The following is an 18,717-nucleotide window of genomic DNA, read 5'->3' as shown; positions in this document are numbered from 1 at the left end:
TGACGGTCCCCCTCCCCGCTTTACTGCCTACTAGCGACTCTGCTCGTGTGATGTAAACTCAGAACAGCTGTTTCCTGAAGCAGAGCATTCCCGGCCGGTGGGCTAGCTGGGAGACTCATCCTCTCTCCAGGTTCTAGAGGTGTTGGGGTGGCGGGAAGGCTGACCAGTGCGCTCCCGGGGTGAAGAGTGGTAGGAGTCCTATAGATTTTGTTCTGGCCCACCTCCCTCCCCTTGGTCCATCCCTTCTGACCACTGCAGTGCCCGCTGTGTTCCAGGCCCCTGGACCTGCCCTTTAAAGTCCAGGTGACCTCCCACCTCAGTCCCTTATCTGCAGGGAAGCCTCCTAAACCTGGGCACCTCCCCTTGGAAGCCGCACTCTGAACAGACAGCAGTGTGGCCTCTGTGAGCGGCTGTGAAGAAGCTGGTTAAACTCCACTCAGGGCAGTGTGAATAAGGTGTGGCAGTGGCCAGGTGGTCAGCTTTAACACCAGGCTGCAGCCCTCTGAGGGCTCTGCTGGTAAATGGCAGGCAAGTGAGATGAAAATAACAGGCGGGGCGGGGCAGAGCCTTCCTGGGTCCTAGGCTGCCTGAGCCTGGCCTCCAGGGTGTGTGGGTGGAGGAGGAGAGGAAGTGCGGGGCTCCCTGTGGGGAAGGGGGAGGAGGACGGGGGCACGAGGTGGCCAGCAGGAGGGCTCGAGAATGGCCTCACGGTGGCGCTGCCAGTCGAGGAAGCCCCTCAAAGCTGTGTGAGAGCTGGTCCAGTGAAGAGGGCAGGGGGAGGCTGAAAGAGGAGAGGACTGCTGTTGGCTTGCGCTGAGGGTTAGCAGGACACATCACTGCCGTGGCCGGGACGGGGTTTTTAGGGCTCCGCACTCAGACTGTGGCCAGGACCCATGACTGCTGCTTCCTCCCTCAGAGAAGCTGCGCAGTAGGGGCGTGAAGGGCTCTGTTCAGCTGTGTCTGCTGAGAAAGACGCAGTCCTTTTCCAAGGAAGGAAGCTATCAGGACAGCTTCAAAGAGAGTGGGGTAGAGCCCTAGGTAATCTGGTAGCTGCTGGGCAAAGTTAGAAACCCCCGGCGGTAGCCTCACCTCTGGCCTGAGGGACGGAGCGGCTCCCTGCTGCCCCTGGCCTCCAGGCCCCCCTGGGCTGGGAGGCGGCTCCTCGGGCAGCCGTGAGAGGAGAGCAGCGCTTAGAACACGGAGAGAAGCCGGCTTCTCTGCTGCCAGCGAGGACTGGCTGGGTGAGGGGCACTCCTTAATCTTGTGTGGGTCCCGAGGACACTTCCCTGTCCTGCCAGCGTGTCCACGGTGCGGATGCCTGGCGAGGCACGAGAGTGTAGGGATGGTGTCTTCAGCTGGTGCTCAGCGCTGTGCAAACGCCTCATCCTTAGGAGAGCTCTGTGGGGCTGCCACTGGTGAGGAAGTTCAGCCCCATGTCGCCCATTGTAAACAGTGGGCCCAGTGCCACTGAGGAGCGGGACAAGGCAGGGAGGAGCGCTGAAACAGAGCCAGGGCTGGGTGGGGCCGCACAGGGCGCGATAATAAAGCTACAAGGCAGGTGGAGGCCCCATCTCTTGAGGAAGATGCAGGGGACAGGCCAGATGTGCTGGAGCACGTTGGCACCTGGTGCAAGGCCACGGAAGCCTGACACGGGGTCTGACTGCAGACATGCTGATTAACGGTTCTGACCTTCCAGAAGGCGTGTCTCTCTGGAAGCCCCTAGGAACTGAAACTGGTTTTTGGAGGACCTACTGTATGGCGTAAAGAACCCTACCCAGTACTCGGTAATGATCTATGTGGGGAAGGAATCTTAAAGGATATATGTATACGTGAGTCACTCTGCTGTACAGCAGAGATTAACACGACACTGTAAGTCGACTATACTCCAATAAAAAAATTTTTAAAGTTCTCATCTCAAGAAAAAATAGATAAAAACTTTGGTTCTTGGAGCTGTGGGGAGTGGTTATTAGGGTGTAAACTACAACTTGATAGTATTCTAAAAATTTAGAGGCCAGAACCCTTTCCCAAAAAGAGACCTGCTTTTCACAGGGAATAGAAACTTGGGGAACTGAAGGCCTTGGGCTGAAAGACAAAAGGTGCTCAGTGGGCCAAATGCAAATCCAAGGGAAATAGGTCTGTAACTTTCGGTTAAAAGAAGGGGCTTCTGGTCTGATTCCAGCCTGGGCCAGAGGCCTCCATGGAGTGGTGTGGCATGCGCGTTTGACGGACTAACAGTCTGTATAACAGGAGCTTCACCTTATAGAATTGTATTCACTGTGTATTTTGGATGATTTCTCACTAAGCATTCAGTGCCAGAATCTTGAGTTTTGAAAGGACCTCAGCCTCAGGGCTTTTCATTATGGTCTTATGCTCAGTGACTTGGCCTTTTTTAGTTTTCTAGCAGAAATCTTACTGGTCAGAAGCTATGTAACTGTTTCTTTTTCCCTGGAAACCCTCAGAGAAAGCGTCGTGGTGGGACAGTAAATTCTAGACAAGCCCAGAAGCGAACTCGGGAAACCACCTCCCCACCTGAGATGGCCTTGGAGGCAGAACCTATAGAGCTCGTGGAAAGCGGTAAGATTGCCAGCGACCCTGAGCATCAGTTGGGAGCCACTGGCCTGGTGCAGGCTACACCTGTGGGCCTCAGTTTCCTCATCTGAAACGGTGCATAATGGGGGGGGCGGTGTATGAGGATTAAGGCATGGTGCTTGCAGACAATGGCATGTTTGTATATATGAGGATAATGGCATGTGTGTGAGTGAGAATGTTTGTGTGTTTATATGAGGATAATGGCATTTATTTATGTGTGTATGAGGATAATGGCATTTGTGTGCGTGCAGATAATTGTGTGTAGGAGGGTAATGGTGTGTATGTGTGTGTGTAAGAATAATTGCATGTGTGCACACACGGATAATGGCGTGTGTGTATCAGGATTATGGTTGTGTGTGTGAGGATGATGGCATGTGTGTTTCGGAGGATAATAGCGTATGTGCCAGAGAAGGCATTGGCCCCCCACTCCAGCACTCTTGCCTGGAAAATCCCATGGACGGAGGAGCCTGGTGGGCCGCAGTCCATGGGGTTGCTAAGAGTCGGACACGACTGAGCGACTTCACTTTCACTTTTCACTTTCATGCATTGGAGAAGGAAATGGCAACTCACTGCAGTGTTCTTCCCTGGAGAATCCCAGGGACGGGGGAGCCTCATAGGCTGCCGTCTATGGGGTCGCACAGAGTCGGACATGACTGAAGCAACTTAGCAGCAGCAGCAGCAGCGTATGTGCACACATGGATAATGGTGTGTGTGTGAGGATAATGGCATGTGTGTACACATGGGTAATGACGTGCGTATGAGGATAATGGCCTGTGTGTGTGTGTGTGGATAATGGCGTGTTTGTGTATATGACAGTGATGGTGTGTGTGCACACATGGAGAACGGCATGTGTCTGTGAGAATAATACTGTGTTTGTATATGAGGATAATGGTGTCTGTGTGTGTGTGTGTGTGTGTGTATGAGGATCAGTTCAGTTCATTTGCTCAGTCATGTCCGACTTTGCCACCCCATGAACTGCAGCATGCCAGGCCTCCCTGTCCATCACCAACTCCCAGAGTCCACCCAAACCCATGTCGATCGAGTCGGTGATGCCATCCACCATCTCATCCTCTGTTGTCCCCTTCTCCTGCCTTCAGTCTTCCCCAGCATCAGGGTCTTTTCCAGTGAGTCAGCTCTTCGTGTCAGGTGGCCAAAGTATTGGGAGTTTCAGCTTCAACATCAGTCCTTCCAATGAACACCCAGGACTGATCTCCTTTAGGATGGACTGGTTGGATCTCCTTGCAGTCCAAGGGACTCTGAAGAGACTTCTCCAGCACCACAGTTCAAAAGTATCAATTCTTCAGCGCTCAGCCTTCTTCACAGTCCAGCTCTCACATCCATACATAACTTCTGGAAAAATCATATCCTTGACTAGACGGACCTTAGTCGGCAAAGTGATGTCTCTGCTTTTGAATATGCTGTCTAGGTTGGTCATAACTTTTCTTCCAAGGAGTAAGCGTCTTTTAATTTCATGGCAGCAATCACCATCTGCAGTGATTTTGGAGCCCCCAAAAATAAAGTCTGACACTGTTTGCCCATCTATTTCCCATGAAGTGATGGGACCAGATGCCATGATCTTCGTTTTCTGAATGTTGAGCATTTAAGCCAACTCTCCTCTTTCACTTTCATCAAGAGGCTTTTTAGTTCCTCTTCACTTTCTGCCATAAGGGTGGTGTCATCTGCATATCTGAGGTTATTGATATTTCTCCCGGCAATCTTGATTCCAGCTTGTGCTTCTTCCAGTCCAGCGTTTCTCATGATGTACTCTGCATAGAAGTTAAATAAGCAGGGTGACAATATATAGCCTTGACGTACTCCTTTTCCTATTTGGAACCAGTCTGTTGTTCCATGTCCGGTTCTAATTGTTGCTTCCTGACCTGCATACAGATTTCTCAAGTGGCAGGTCAGGTGGTCTGGTATTCCCATCTCTTTCAGAATTTTCCACAGTTTATTGTGATCCACACAGTCAAAGGCTTTGGCATAGTCCACTAAAGCAGAAATAGATGTTTTTCTGGAACTCTCTTGCTTCTTCCATGATCCAGCGGATGTTGGCAGTCTGATCTCTGGTTCCTCTGCTGCTGCTGCTAAGTTGCTTCAGTCATGTCCGACTCTTTGCGACCCCATAGACGGCAGCCCACCAGGCTCCCCCGTCCCTGGGATTCTCTAGGCAAGAACACTGGAGTGGGTTGCCATTTCCTTCTCCAATACATGAAAGTGAAAATAAAGTGAAATCGCTCAGTCGTGCCCGACTCTTAGCAACCCCATGGACTGCAGCCTGCCAGGCTTCTCTGTCCATGGGATTTTCTTTTCTAAAACCAGCTGGAACATCAGGAAGTTCATGGTTGACGTATTGCTGAAGCCTGGCTTGGAGAATTTTGAGCATTACTTTACTAGCATGTGAGATGAGTGCAATTGTGCAATAGTTTGAGCATTCTTTGGCATTGCCTTTCTTTGGGATTGGAATGAAAACTGACCTTTTCCAGTCCTGGGGCCACTGCTGAGTTTTCCAAATTTGCTGGCATCTTGAGTGCAGCACTTTCACAGCATTATCTTTCAGGATTAGAAAGAGCTCAACTGGAATTCCATCACCTCCACTAGCTTTGTTCGTAGTGATGCTTTCTAAGGCCCACTTGACTTCACATTCCAGGATGTCTGGCTCTCAGTGAGTGATCGCACCATCGTGATTATCCGGGTCGTGAAGATCTTTTTTGTATAGTTCTTCTGTGTATTCTTGCCACGTCTTCTTAATATCTTTTGCTTCTGTTAGGTCCAGACCATTTCTGTCCTTTATCGAGCCCATCTTTGCAGGAAATGTTCCCTTGGTATCTCTAATTTTCTTGAAGAGATCTCTAGTCTTTCCCATTCTGTTCTTTTCCTCTATTTCTTTGCATTGATCTCTGAAGAAGGCTTTCTTATCTCTTCTTGCTATTCTCTGGAACTCTGCATTCAGATGCTTATGTCTTTCCTTGTCTCCTTTGCTTTTCAACTCTCTTCTTTTCACAGCTATTTGTAAGGCCTCCCCAGATAGCCATTTTACTTTTTTGCATTTCTTTTCCATGGGGATGGTCTTGATTCCTGTCTTCCTGTACAATGTCACAAACCTCATTCCATAGTTCATCAGGCACTCTATCTGTCAGATCTAGGCCGTTAAATCTATTTCTCACTTCCACTGTATAAGCATAAGGGATTTGATGTAGGTCATACCTGAATGGTCTAGCAGTTTTCCCTACTTTCTTCAATTGAAGTCTGAATTTGGTAATAAGGAATTCATGATCTGAGCCACAGTCAGCTCCTGGTCTTGTGTTTGTTGACTGTATAGAGCTTCTCCATCTTTGGCTGCAAAGAATATAATCAGTCTGATTTCAGTGTGGACCATCTGGTGATGTCCATGTGTAGTCTTCTCCCGTGTTGTTGGAAGAGAGTGTTTGCTATGACCAGTGCATTTTCTTGGCAAAACTCTATTAGTCTTTGCCCTGCTTCATTCTGCATTCCAAGGCCAAATTTGCCTGTTACTCCAGGTGTTTCTTGACTTCCTACTTTTGCATTCCAGTCCCCTATAATGAAAAGGACATCTTTTTTGGGTGTTAGTTCTAAAAGCTCTTGTAGGTCTTCATAAAACCGTTCAACTTCAGCCTCTTCAGCGTTACTGGTTGGGGCATAGACTTGGATTACCGTGATATTGAATGGTTGCCTTGAAGACGAACAGAGATCATTCTGTTGTTTTTGAGACTGCATCCAAGTACTGCATTTCGGACTCATTGACCATGATGGCTAGTCCATTTCTTCTGAGGGATTCCTGCCCGCAGTAGTAGATGTAATGGTCATCTGAGTTAAATTCACCCATTCCAGTCCATTTTAGTTCGCTGACTCCTAGAATGTCAGCGTTCACTCTTGCCATCTCGTTTGACCGCTTCTAATTTGCCTTGATTCATGGACCTGACATTCCAGGTTCCTATGCAGTATTGCTGTTTACAGCATCGGACCTTGCTTCTATCACCAGTCACATCCACAGCTGGGTATTGTTTTTGCTTTGGCTCCATCCCTTCACTCTTTCTGGAGTTATTTCTCTACTGATGTCTAGTAGCGTGTTGGGCACCTACTGACCTGGGGAGTTCCTCTTTCAGTATCCTATCATTTTGCCTTTTCCTACTGTTCATGGGGTTCTCAAGGCAAGAATACTGAAGTGGTTTGCCATTCCCTTGTCCAGTGGACCACATTCTGTCAGACCTCTCCACCATGACCTGCCCGTCTTGGTTTGCCCTGCGGGCATGGCTTAGTTTCATTGAGTTAGCCAAGGCTGTGGTCCTAGCGTGATTAGATTGACTAGTTTTCTGTGAGTATGGTTTCAGTGTGTCTGCCCTCGGATGCCTTCTTGCAACACCTACCATCTTACTTGGATAATGGTGTGTATATAAGCATAATGGCGTGTGTGTGTATATGAAGTTAGTGGTGTGTATATGAGGATAATGATGTGTGTATGTATATGTGGATAATGGGGTGTGTGTGTATAGGAGGATAATGGCATGTGTGTAAGGATAATGGCATGTGTGTGTGTGTGAGCATCATGGCGTGTGTGTATGTGTGAGGATAATGTGTGCACATGGATGATGGTTTGTGTGCACGCAGATAATGAGTGGCATGTGTGTATATATGAGGATAATGGCCTGTTTGTATGTGAGGATCATGCATGTGTGTGCCTGCAGATAATGGCGTGTGTGTGTGTGTGTGTGAGGATAACAGCGTGTGTGCAGATCATGGCGTATGTGAACACATGAATAATGGGGCTGTGTGAGGATCGTGGATGTGTGCGTCCGAGGGTCGTGGCGTGCGTGCGTGCGTGCAAGGATCGTGGCGTGTGTGTGTGAGGATCGTGGCATACGTGAACACATGAATAATGGGGCTGTGTGTGAGGATCGTGGCATGTGCGCGCGCGAGGGTCGTGGCGCGTGTATGTGCAGTAGCTCTGTGTAGAGCTGTTCCGGCTCTGAAATGAGTGGGTGACACGAACATTCAGAGCTGTACGTGTCAGATGCACTATACGAGGTCCAGCTTAGTCGCTGTGTTTATAAGACCTACGGTGTCAGACTCACCGTTCATGACTCAAAGCTGAAGTGAGCCAGAGCTGCCCCCTGAGCCTAATCAGCCGTCCTCGGAGGCTGCGCAGCATAGACGTGGACACGGTCTGGGTCCACCTTTTCTCTTTGAAGTTGTGTCTCAACTTAAACTTGGCCTCAGGAAGTTCTCAGGTTTCTTTTCTCCTTCATTAAGACCAACAGTTGCCCACAGAAGGCAGACCTGTGCACTGACCTTCCTGGGTTGGAGGGCATTTGGTGCGGGCGGAGGCGGATTGGCTCTTTCCCCTCTGCTTGGCTGCTCAGGGCAGTGGCAGATGGCCTGCGTCAGTCCCTCCGCTCTGCATACGGTAAGGTTGCTTTTGTAATTATGAGGCACGAGAACTGAGAGTTGGAGAGAAGCGGCTTGCCTGAGGTCATGTCATGGCCCTTCAGGGAGTGAGGCCTCTGCCTGTCTCTGGTCTCTGATCTCACTTCGGACAGACTCGTACAGCCCTGGGCCACCCTGCTTCCCCCACGCCCCCCCCCCAGCAGGTGCAGGAGTCTGCTCCTGTGGGACACTGAACCCATGCGTGCCTCTCAAAGGGCTCAGAGTCTCCAGCCTGCCTGAGGCCCACTGCTCTCCACGGTGGCATTTTCCGTCCTCGGTGAGCTTCACGCCCACGTGCAGGACTCCGTGCACAAGCTGCCCGTTGGCATAGTTTTTATTGTAAGAACCCAAAACTGTGTTCACCAGGAAGAGAAACAGTTCTGTAAGTTATGATAGATCCATTATGGACTATTCTTTAAAAGCAGTAAAACCATTTTGTATAAATTATGTTGGAATCATTGATATATTATGATATTTATTCCTGTGAACTTTTTAATCCAGGAGAACAAAAATTTGAATATGTTAAATGTATTACAAGTGACTTTCCCCAAATATCGACCATTATTTCTAGAAGTTCTTCCCTCCTACTTTTTAATGTTATGAATAATAGAAGCAAAGATAGTTATAAATCTTGTTTCAGTTTATAGAAATGGAGGTTGTGCACTGCCAGACCTCAGTGCTGGTAACTGTTTGGCACACGCCCTTCCCACGTGTCCCATGCGTGGGGAGACGTGCAGTGTACTCTCGGGCCCACAGGCAAGTGGCAGGACAGGCTCGACCTCTCTTGGCAAGTTGGGGTTTTGGGGCACCAGTGAGTAAACTGTTGTGGCCCAACCAAGTTGGGAAGCGCCAGTGGGCTAAAGGGAGATGAAAATGCAACTGATGAAGAGTACAGCCTCTGCGGTGCCGAGTATAGCCTGACCTGAGATCGGGGGAGCGGAGCTTCCAGACAGACCCGCCCCGAAGCCCGAGCCCAGCATGCCTGGTGGCTCCCCGGCTGTGCACCCCACCTGCCACAGGCGACCTGCTGCCTCTCTGCTGCGAATGCGCAGGGGTGAGGTGTGAAGCCACAGGGAGGGCTGGTGTATTGGTTAAACCGCGCAGTGTTGTTCAGAGCAGGGCTCGAGGAGTGTTCATTGCTTGCCCCTTTACTACTGGACCAGGCTTGTTTGCTATAAGCCGTGTTATGGTAGTTGTCATATTAATGAAACTGAGCAGTATGCCTTTACTTTTCCTCTAAAGCTTGTTAAAATGCTTTATTTTGAAGCTGGAGATGAAATAGTGGACCTCACCTGTGAATCTTTAGAGCCTGTGGTCGTCGACCTGACTCACAATGACTCCGTTGTGGTAAGTGGGGGAGCCTGAACGTTGGTGCTCTCGGTGGTGGGCCGCTGGCTGGCACATCTGAAGCCCTTGGTCACAGGCACTCAAGGTGGAACATGTTTCAGGAAAATCATTTATCATAACTTTATTGCTCTAATTAATCACAAGTGAGCCTCCTTTGCATAGCTGGGGAGAACTTTGAGGCTCCGTCTCTCTTTAGTCTCTGACTCCACCCTTAGCAACAGCTGCGTGACCTGGGGCAAGTGACTTAGCCTCCTTCGCTTGTCCATAAAATGAGGATAATACCATCCGTGTCAGTAGGGTACTGTGAGGGTTGGAAGGGTCCTTTATTTGAGTGCCTGGCACCCAGTGTGGTGCCCAGTAAACGTGAGTTCACACCCTCTTGGCTGGTGGGAATGGGGACATTCGCTGAGCACTGCCAGGGCGGGTCTTGAGGCCTGGAAGCCGCTGCTGTGGAGCAGGCAGGCCCCCTGCACTGCCCACTGGCGCCCAACGGTGCCGTGGCTCCCAGAGGGTGGAGCCTGGGGGCTGCTGCCCCGGGGCACTCGCCTGCCCCTGCGTGGCCTCCAGGAAGGAGACCTGCTCCGGGATGGGGGAGCCAGCCCTGCAGCCCAGCTCCACCAAGCAGGGTGCCCCCCGCCGGGTGGGCTGGGAGTCTGCCTTAGCCCGCCCGCTTCCTGAGGGTGCGCTTGTCTTAGGATGCTGCGAGGGCGCAGGTGTGCAGAGCGGAGGGGAACCCCTGTGAGGGGGGTGGGGGGGGGGGGTGCAGTGCTGCTGAGGATGGTTTGCTGGGGCCAGCGGAGGTTGCTGGGAGCTGAGTCTCCCCTCGGCCTAGGGGCCCATGGCCTTGGGGCTATCCTGGCTGTGCTTGGAGCCTCAGGGTTACTCCGAGAAGCTTCGAGCCTTCAAAAGAAGCAAGTGTGTGAGGACAGGGACTGACCTGACAAGTGAAGAGGTTTGGACTCTGGGCCCAGTCTGAAACTGCTGGGCTGTCCGGCTGTGTGTCTGTCCGTCACATCCGCCCCACCCCCCACCCCACCCCAAAGGCTGGGCAGCTGCTCCTGCTGAGCCTGTCAGCTGTCCCCGCGGATTATGCGTGAGTGCTCAGGGACACCGCTCCTGAGCGAGAGGCAGTCATTTCCCTGGAGATAAGTCTCAGTGGCTTAGCTGTCCAGTGGTCCCCGCTGGGCCTATGAGTGTTTTCTAAGGAGCATACATCCAGCTTTGCTGCTGTTCCTGGCAAGCTCCCCGAGGTTCTGAAAAGACAGCTGAGTCTGGCACCTGGGCTGAGGCCTGCAGCTCAGTTGCTGATTAGCACTTCACAGGGCCGCCAGTCCTTGTTGGCCCAGCACTTGGTGTCCACCTGAGGCATGCCAGGCCCTGGGGAGCTGGCCAGGATTCTGCCCTCATGGGGACGCCAACGGCTGCTGCTGAGTGACTAGCCGGCGTCGTCATAGCCCCTTTTACGCCCTGGTTTTGTTTTGATGGTTCATCTGCCTTCCCTCCATGCGCTGCCTTTCTGAGCTCTCTAGCCTCCTGCTGTGTCCCTGCCTGTGGAGAGTCACTGGGAGACGCTGGGACAGGGATGCTGGCACTGGGGACTGTCCTGGGAGCAGGTGGAGAGCCTGGGCAGGTTGTGGGGGAGACCAGCTTGAGAAGCAGGGGTCCTGGGTTCTGGTGGAGGAGTCCCCCTTCCTGTGGCCTCAGTGTTCCCAGACAGAATAGTTGGGATTTGATAGCATCCCTTTTAATCTAATTGTTCTTCGTTTTTTATTGATAATTACTTTAACAAATTCAAATGCCACTTTTAAGATTTACAGTGGAAAGTATACCTAGACTGAAATTTTCACTAAGTATCCGCTTGGAATACCTAGTAATGTTACTAACTCAAGATGAGGGGCTTCTATTAGAGGAGTTACGAGTTTAGGGTTACATCGGATGCCACGTTCACGAGAGTGAAATGATCGTGTTGTTTCCTAGTTTGGGGTAATCTTACCAGCCACCCAGAATCCAGGGGGTAGGCTAAGTACCACGTGGACCCCGTCTGGGAGTAGCTCACATCTGTACACCCCAGGGCCACAGTGGAGCTTTGGTGAGCCCTCTGAAGACTGAAGGAGAGGCTGTGCAGACTCTGTCCAGGTGTGTGCCTTCAGCAGGCGCTGGGCAGTGACCCCCGTCTTCCAGAGAGGCCGCCCCGCCCAGGCTCCCGCCACTGTGGTGTTGCCTGGAGTCTCCCACGCGCTTTCAGGGTGTTTCCCCGGCACTGTTGGGGTCACATGCCTTTCCGTGCTCAGTGGTGGCTCACTTTCCTCTTCGGTGTGTTGCCTGTTGGGATCTTTTTTTTTTTAAACTGAATCTCCGCTCATTCTCCCTTGTGGCTGCCTGCCTTGCCTCACTTTTTTAAATGAGTTCTGAATATGAGCCTGCCATCAGTTGTGTATTGAATCTTCTGTTCAGACGCTTGTCTTTTTCTCTTTTTGGTTTATATACAAAGGGTCTTAATTTTAATATAGTTGAATTTATCAATTTTGTTGATGAAAATCCTGTACCATAAAAATTTGTTCCTGTATTGGAAAAGTATTACTGTTTCACGTTTCATGTTTAGGTCTGTAATCTATGTGAATTGAGTTTTGTGTATGGTTTGAGATGAGATTAGATGGTGGGAGGGCATCACACACTCAGTGGGCATGAGTTTGAGGAAGCTCTGGGAGATAGTGAAGGACAGGGAAGCCTGGTGTGCTGCTCTCTGTGGGGTCGCAGAGAGTCAGACACGATTGAGCAACTGAACACCAAGATTAGATACTTCACAGTAAACTTTATACCCTGGAGTGATTTTGCATGTCTTGTTAGGAGATTTATTCCTAGGTATGTAGTATTTTAAGATGCTATAAATGGTGTTTCAGATTTTCATTTCTTTTTAATTATGATTTGCTAATACAAAGAAAGGCAATTGATTTTTCTTTTTTTAGTCTAACAATTCTTAATCTGTAAATCTTTTGATTTTTTTGTGTACATACAACAGGTTTTGATTCTTCTCGTTTGTTTGTTTTTTTTTTTTCCCTTGGCCTTAACACACTGGCTAAAAAACTCAGTATTGGCTGAGTAAAAACAGTGACAGTCATGGGCATTCTTGTTTCATTCACAACCTGGAAGAGTCCTTTCGGTTCTACCATTAAATAAGACCTCTGCTGTAACGTTTTGGGTTTGTTGATACCGTTTCCAGAGTGGAGAAGTTTCTCTTTTTTCATGTTTGGCTATAAGTTTCATCCTGAATCAGTGTTGAAATTTTAGTCTAATCTAGTGATTTTTTTTTTCCCCTTTCATATGTTGGAGTGGAGAATTACATTGGTTTCTAGTGTTAAACTACTTAAGCATTGTGGTTGTAACATAATTTTTTTTTTCTATGTTGCTAGACTCAGTTTGCTAATATTTTGTATGTAATCTTTGCCTCTATTTTTGTGAGTAAGATTAGTGGTCGGTAATTTTTCTTTATAAAGTTCTGGTATCAGAGTTTTGGTATCTTTACAAAGTAATTTGGGCACCTTTTTTCTGTTCTCCAGAAGATTTTGTAAGATTGGGACTACTCCTTGGATAGTTGGTAGAACTCTACAGAGAAAGTACTTCAGCTCAGTCACTCACTTGTGTCCAGCGCTTTACTACCCCATGGACTGCAGCACGCCAGGCCTCCCTGTCCATCACCAACTCCCGGAGCTTGCTTAAATGCATGTCCATCAAGTTGGTAATGCCATCCAACCACCTCATCCTCTGTCGTCCCCTTCTCCTCCCGCCTTCAATCTTTCCCAGCATCAGGGTCTATTCCAGTGAGTCAGTTCTTTGCATCAGGTGGCCAAAGTATTGGAGTTTCAGCTTCAGCATCAGTCCTTCCAATGAATATTCAGGACTGATCTCCTTTAGGATGGACTGGTTGGATCTCCTTGCAGTCCAAGGGACACTCAAGAGTCTTCTCCAGCACCACAGTTCAAAATCATCAATTCTTCAGCTCTCAGCTTTCTTCACAGTCCAACTCTCACATCCATACATGACCACTGGAAAAACCATAGCTTTGACTAGATGGACCTTTGTCAGCAAAGTAATGTCTGCTTTTTAATATGCTGTCTAGGTTTGTCGTAGCTTTTCTTCTAAGGAGTAAGCGTCTTTTAATTTCATGGCTGCAGTCACCATCTTGCAGTGATTTTGGAGCCTAAAAAAATAAAGTCTGTCAGTGTTTGCCATGAAGTGATGGGACTGGATGCCATGATCTTAGCTTTCTGAATGTTGATCTTTAAGCCAACTTTTTCACTCTCCTCTTTCACTTTCTTTTTTTTTTATGTAGAAAAGCAATTTATTCCATTATAGGCACTTACACAGTTAGTCAAGGAGAGTAACAGGCCTGCTGGTGAAACAGATCACCCAAAATAGAGATGGTATCAAACTAGTGGTCAAGGACTAACTCCTTAAAAAAGAAAAAAAGCAACTCTTATCCAGGATTAATTTAATTTTAAAAACAAATACAAGCTATTGATTCACTCTTCTCAACTTAACTGGACAGTCTTCCTGCGGTATAACTGTCAGGTAAAAACATACATCTTTACAACTTGGTGGTCCCAAGTTTTTTTTTAAAAAACCATTTCACAGAAAGGAAAGAAATAATATGAAAACAGCTCAAGAAATACACTAACAAGCAAAAATATATGGGGAAGGAGGAACACACTGTTTTGACTTAACTGAAGAAACTGAGGAGACTGGTCTATGTAAGGAAATGTGCATCCTGGAAAGTTCGGCGTGTAGGAATTTGTATGACTTGAATCTCCCCTATTTCCTGAATAAAAACAACATCTTGTAGTATTTATACTTCATGGCTCAGACACCTATCTCACTTCGCTCTATTTCTTACTCACTCTAGCCTTTACTTAAATGAGTCTGAAAAACTTGGGGATATAGCATAAGAAGAAAAATAACCACACACAATATTCCCCCTTTTTGTGGCTACTTTTAGACCTCTGTTACTAGAAAATTCCTAAAGAAAATTTAAATATAAGTCTGTGGCTTTGCTGAATCAAGAAGCCCCCAGTTAATATTTAGAGAACATCTTCTGTTTGGACTAATAACATTGTTGATAGAACTTATTATAGAGGGATAACCAAACAAAGTCGGTGTCTCAACACCAGTGTTAAATCAATCTCAGAGTTGAGAGGAAGGAAAGGGGAGTCTAAAAATCACAAGTGCAGACATGATCTAAGATCCTTGTCCTTCTGGATCCACACTTCCTTCAGGGTCTTCATCATTATAAATGTTCTCAGCCATTTGCCACACTTGCATGATATTGTCTTCTGATACAGAACAAATCACCCAAGGTTCGTTGGGATTCCAGGAGAAATCAGATATCTTGGCAGTGTGACCGCCATGAATAAACAACAACTCTGGTGGCCCATCTTCTGCATCTTCTGGGGATTGTTCCTCTCCAATTTTACTTAAATCCCAGACATTCAGTCTACGATCAGTACCACTGGAAGCCAAAATAGTCTCATTGTGAGGCGACCACTGAACCTGGAATATTTCATCCTTATGTGATTCAAAGGAATGCAACTTAAGTTTCAGATTTCTCAGATCCCACAGGGCAACAGTCTTGTCAGCTGATCCTGTGGCAAGAATGAACTCACTATAAGGATTGAAAGAAAGGCAGTTCACTTCAGGAGTGTGAGCATCAACTGAGTGGCTTGGCTTGGAAGCATTGTTTGAACGAGTATCCCAGATCATGAGTTTCTGATCATCAGCAACCGACCCAAAGAGGGACTCATGGAGCAGATGCCAGGAGACATCCTTTACTACTGCCGTGTGCTCTGTGAAGATGGTCTTCGCATCCACAACTTTCCCTTCCTTTGGAACAGCACTTATGTCCCACAGGCAGATGGTGTGGTCATCTGAAGCACTCAGTAAGTGCCCACTGAGATTTGGGTTCCAAGAAAGCCCATAGCCTTCCTTCTGATGTCCACGGAGACGCAGGTCTGGGTTGCACTCTCCAGAAGGGTCTGGTTTAGAAGGATGTTTTGTATAGTCAAAAACAAGAACATCACTGGATGGAGTCTTTGTTGCAATGATGCAAGGGTTCTGGGGCATATAGCGTGCCCTGTTTACCTGTCCTTCATGGTTGATCTTGATTTCTATTTCAATTTTTCCACTAACCGAGCCAAAACCTCCAAATTCTCCTTTTTCACTGTCGTAGTGTGAAGCATCAAACTGAGCATCATCGTTAGGGAGCTGCATGCTGGCTATCACAAGGTGGTTTTGGTCATCCGACGTGTGTGTCCCCAGAACAAGTCGATGAATACTGAAATCTTTCCCTTCTGGTCTGGTTACATCTGGAAGCCACTGTGCAGTTAGGCTAGGCCACTCCAGAGCATGGGTCATCACCAAATCGTAAAGAAAAGGGGTGTTCTTTTTCCATATTCTGTATTCTTCGTTGATCACACGTTCTTCTACTGCGTCATCAAAGGCTGCTTCCTTGTCGGCCATGGCGGGTAGGCAAGCCGGCGGGGACCCCGGGCTTGAGCGTTGCGGGAGGGGCGGGGAGCGTGCAGGCGCTCGCTCTGCGCGCGCGGCCTCTGTCGTCCTCTTTCACTTTCAAGAGGCTCTTTAGCTCCTCTTCACTGTCTGCCATAAGGGTGGTGTCATCTGCATATTTGAGGTTATTGATGTTTCTCCCAGCAATCTTGATTCCAGCTTGTGCTTCATCCAGCCCAGCATTTCACGTGATGTACTCTGCATAGAAGTTGAATAAGCGCTATGACAGTATACAGCCTTGATGTACTCCTTTCCCAATTTGGAACCAGTCTGTTGTTCCATGTCATTTCTAACTGTTGCCTCTTGACCTGCATACATATTTCTCAGGAGGCAGGTAAGGTGGTCTGATATTCCCATCTCTTTCAGAATTTTCCACAGTTTATTGTTACCTACACAGTCAAAGCCTTTGGCATAGTCAATAAAGCAGAAGTAGAGTTTTAGCAGCAGCAGAGTTTTAGTAGGTTTGGATAATTATTGGGGCTTTTCTGGTGGCTGAGACGGTAAAGATGCTGCCTGCGATGCGGGAGGTGCACTTTTGATTCCTGAGTCGGGAAGCTCCCCTGGAGGAGGGCATGGCCCCCCACTCCAGTATCCTTGCCTGGGAAATCCCATGGACAGAGGAGCCTGGTGGGCTACAGTCCATGGGGTTGCAAAGAGTTGGACATGACTGAGGAGCTTTCACTTTTCACTTCACTTTGTTAATTATACTTTGTAGGAATTTGTTGATTTCATCTAAAATTTTCACTTTTATTGGCATAAATTTGTAATGTCTTCAGTTCTGTGGAATCTGTAGTGATGTCTCATTTCTGATACTGGTTGTTTGTGTTTTCTGTTTTTTTTTTGTTTTTTTTTTTTTAGACTAGTATCACCAGAGTTTTATTAGATCTTTCAAAGAACCAACTTTTAGCTTTGTGTATCCTTTTTCTTATAAGTCTGTTTTTATTCATTGCTTTTTCCTTTATTTTGCTAATTTTCATCATTTCTTTTCTAATAATAAAGATCATATTATCGGTAGCTGTATCCTACAAATTATGTTATTGTCCATCTGCTAGGAGGTGACTCAAGGTCACAGGAGGGGCCTGGAGCTGGGAGGCCAGACTGTGTGGGTCCATTCCTTTTTGTGCTTTGTGCAAGAAGCCTCATCTCCGAGCTCCTTTCCCACTGAGCACAGGGACACGGTCACCACCAGGGAGGGGGCTCTCTGGTCACCGTGCACTCGCTTGCTATTCAATCACTAAGTCGTGTCCAACTCTCTGCAACCCCACGGACTGCTGCACACCAGGCTCCTCTGTCCTCCCCTCTCTCCCTGAGTTTGCTCAGACTCATGTCCACTGAGTCGCTGATGCCATCCAACCTCCATCTTCTGTCATCCTCTTCTCCTCTCGCCCTCAGTCTTTCCCAGCATGAGGGTCTTTTCCAATGAGTCAGCTCTTTGCATTAAGTGGCCAAAGTGTTAGAGCTTCAGCATCAGTCCTTCTAATGAATATTCAGGACTGTTTTCCTTTAGGATTGACTGGTTTGATCTTGCAGTCCAAGAGATTTTCAAGAGTCTTCTCTAACACCACAGTTCCAAAGCATCATATTCTTTGGCACTCAGCCTTCTTTATGGTTCAACTTTCACATCCATACATGACTACTGGAAAAACCATGGCTTTGATTATACAGACCTTTGTTGGCAAAGTGATATCTCTGCTTTCCAGATGGTTTTGGGTTTACTTTGCTCAGATCCCTCAGGGAAAGTACTGTTTATGGCAGCTGTAGGCTTAGAAATATATTTCTTAAATTACAAAACCTGGAAGTTGAAACGCCTCCTTGATCCATGGGCTGCAGGATGTTGTGTTACTCGGCAAGAAAACGGCATTCGTCTGGTTGTCCATCCCCATCAGAGCTCTCAGGTGATCAGGTGCATTGTCCGTGGGGGGGGCTGTTCTGAAGGGAATCTTTTCTGAGCAGTGTGTGTCAGCAGGCAAGACGCTCAGTGACCGTGCGGTGCACAGTTACTGTGCTCCGTGTACGCAGCACAGGCAGGGGGTCGATGTAGCGCCATGCTTAGGGGTGTAGAGCTTCTGGAATGGTGAGCAAGCATTGACTTCAACCAGCTATTAAGCCCCTAACAAGGGAGTCAGTCTGAGCTTTGAAGCCACGCATTGACTTCTCTGTAGCTACGAAAGTCCTGGATGGCATCTCCTCCTAATAGAGGCTTTGTCTACACTGAAAACCTGCTGTCTAGTGTAGCCACCCACATTAGTGGTCTTGGCTGGCTCTTTTGGGTGACTTGTTGCAGCTTCTCCGTCAGCACTTGGGGCTTCACCTTCACACTCTGGTGTGCCAGAGACGGCATCTTTCCTTCGACCTTGGGAACCAACCCCCGCCAGCTTCACACTTTGTGCAGCTTCCTCGCCCCTCTACGTTCTCACAGAATTGAAGAGAGTTAGGGCCTTGCTCTGGCTTGGGCTTTGGTTTGTGGAAGTACTGTGGCTGGTTGGATATTCCGTCCAGGCCACTCCGACTTTCTCCACAGCAGCAGGAAGCCTGTTGACTTTCTTATCACTGTGCGTTCACTGGAGGAGCACGTCCTCATTTCCTTGAGTAACTACTTTTCCTTTGCATTTACAAGCTAGCTGACTGGTGCAGGAGGCCTAGCTTTTGGCCTGTCCTAACCTTTGCAGTGCCTTCCTCACTAAGCTTTGTCATTTCTAGGTTGGGATTTAAAGTGAGATATGCGGCTCTTCCTTTCGCTTTAACACTGCGAGGCCACTGTAAGGTGACTAATCGGCCTAA

The 18,717-nt window shown here is 48.1% G+C and overlaps 2 protein-coding genes across 2 annotated transcripts in view; one reads left to right on the top strand and one right to left on the bottom strand.

The window, feature by feature from the left end:
- RNF4 (ring finger protein 4) overlaps nt 1-18,717 on the top strand; it is a 38,013-nt gene that overhangs the window by 14,639 nt on the left and 4,657 nt on the right. Inside the window, exons 3-4 of the mRNA XM_052641798.1 lie at nt 2,460-2,574; nt 9,299-9,378. Coding sequence (XP_052497758.1) covers nt 2,460-2,574; nt 9,299-9,378 — 195 coding nt within the window. The remainder of the gene's footprint in view (nt 1-2,459; nt 2,575-9,298; nt 9,379-18,717) is intronic.
- LOC128049572 (histone-binding protein RBBP4-like) lies at nt 14,366-15,940 on the bottom strand. The gene has a single exon (XM_052641797.1). The coding sequence runs from the start codon at nt 15,886-15,888 to the stop codon at nt 14,611-14,613; it is 1,278 nt and encodes a 425-aa protein (XP_052497757.1). The 5' UTR covers nt 15,889-15,940; the 3' UTR covers nt 14,366-14,610.

This window comes from Budorcas taxicolor, chromosome 6 (genome assembly GCF_023091745.1).
Source record: "Budorcas taxicolor isolate Tak-1 chromosome 6, Takin1.1, whole genome shotgun sequence".
NCBI classification, from domain to species: Eukaryota; Metazoa; Chordata; class Mammalia; order Artiodactyla; family Bovidae; genus Budorcas; species Budorcas taxicolor.
This window is presented reverse-complemented; position numbering and strand designations above follow the sequence as displayed.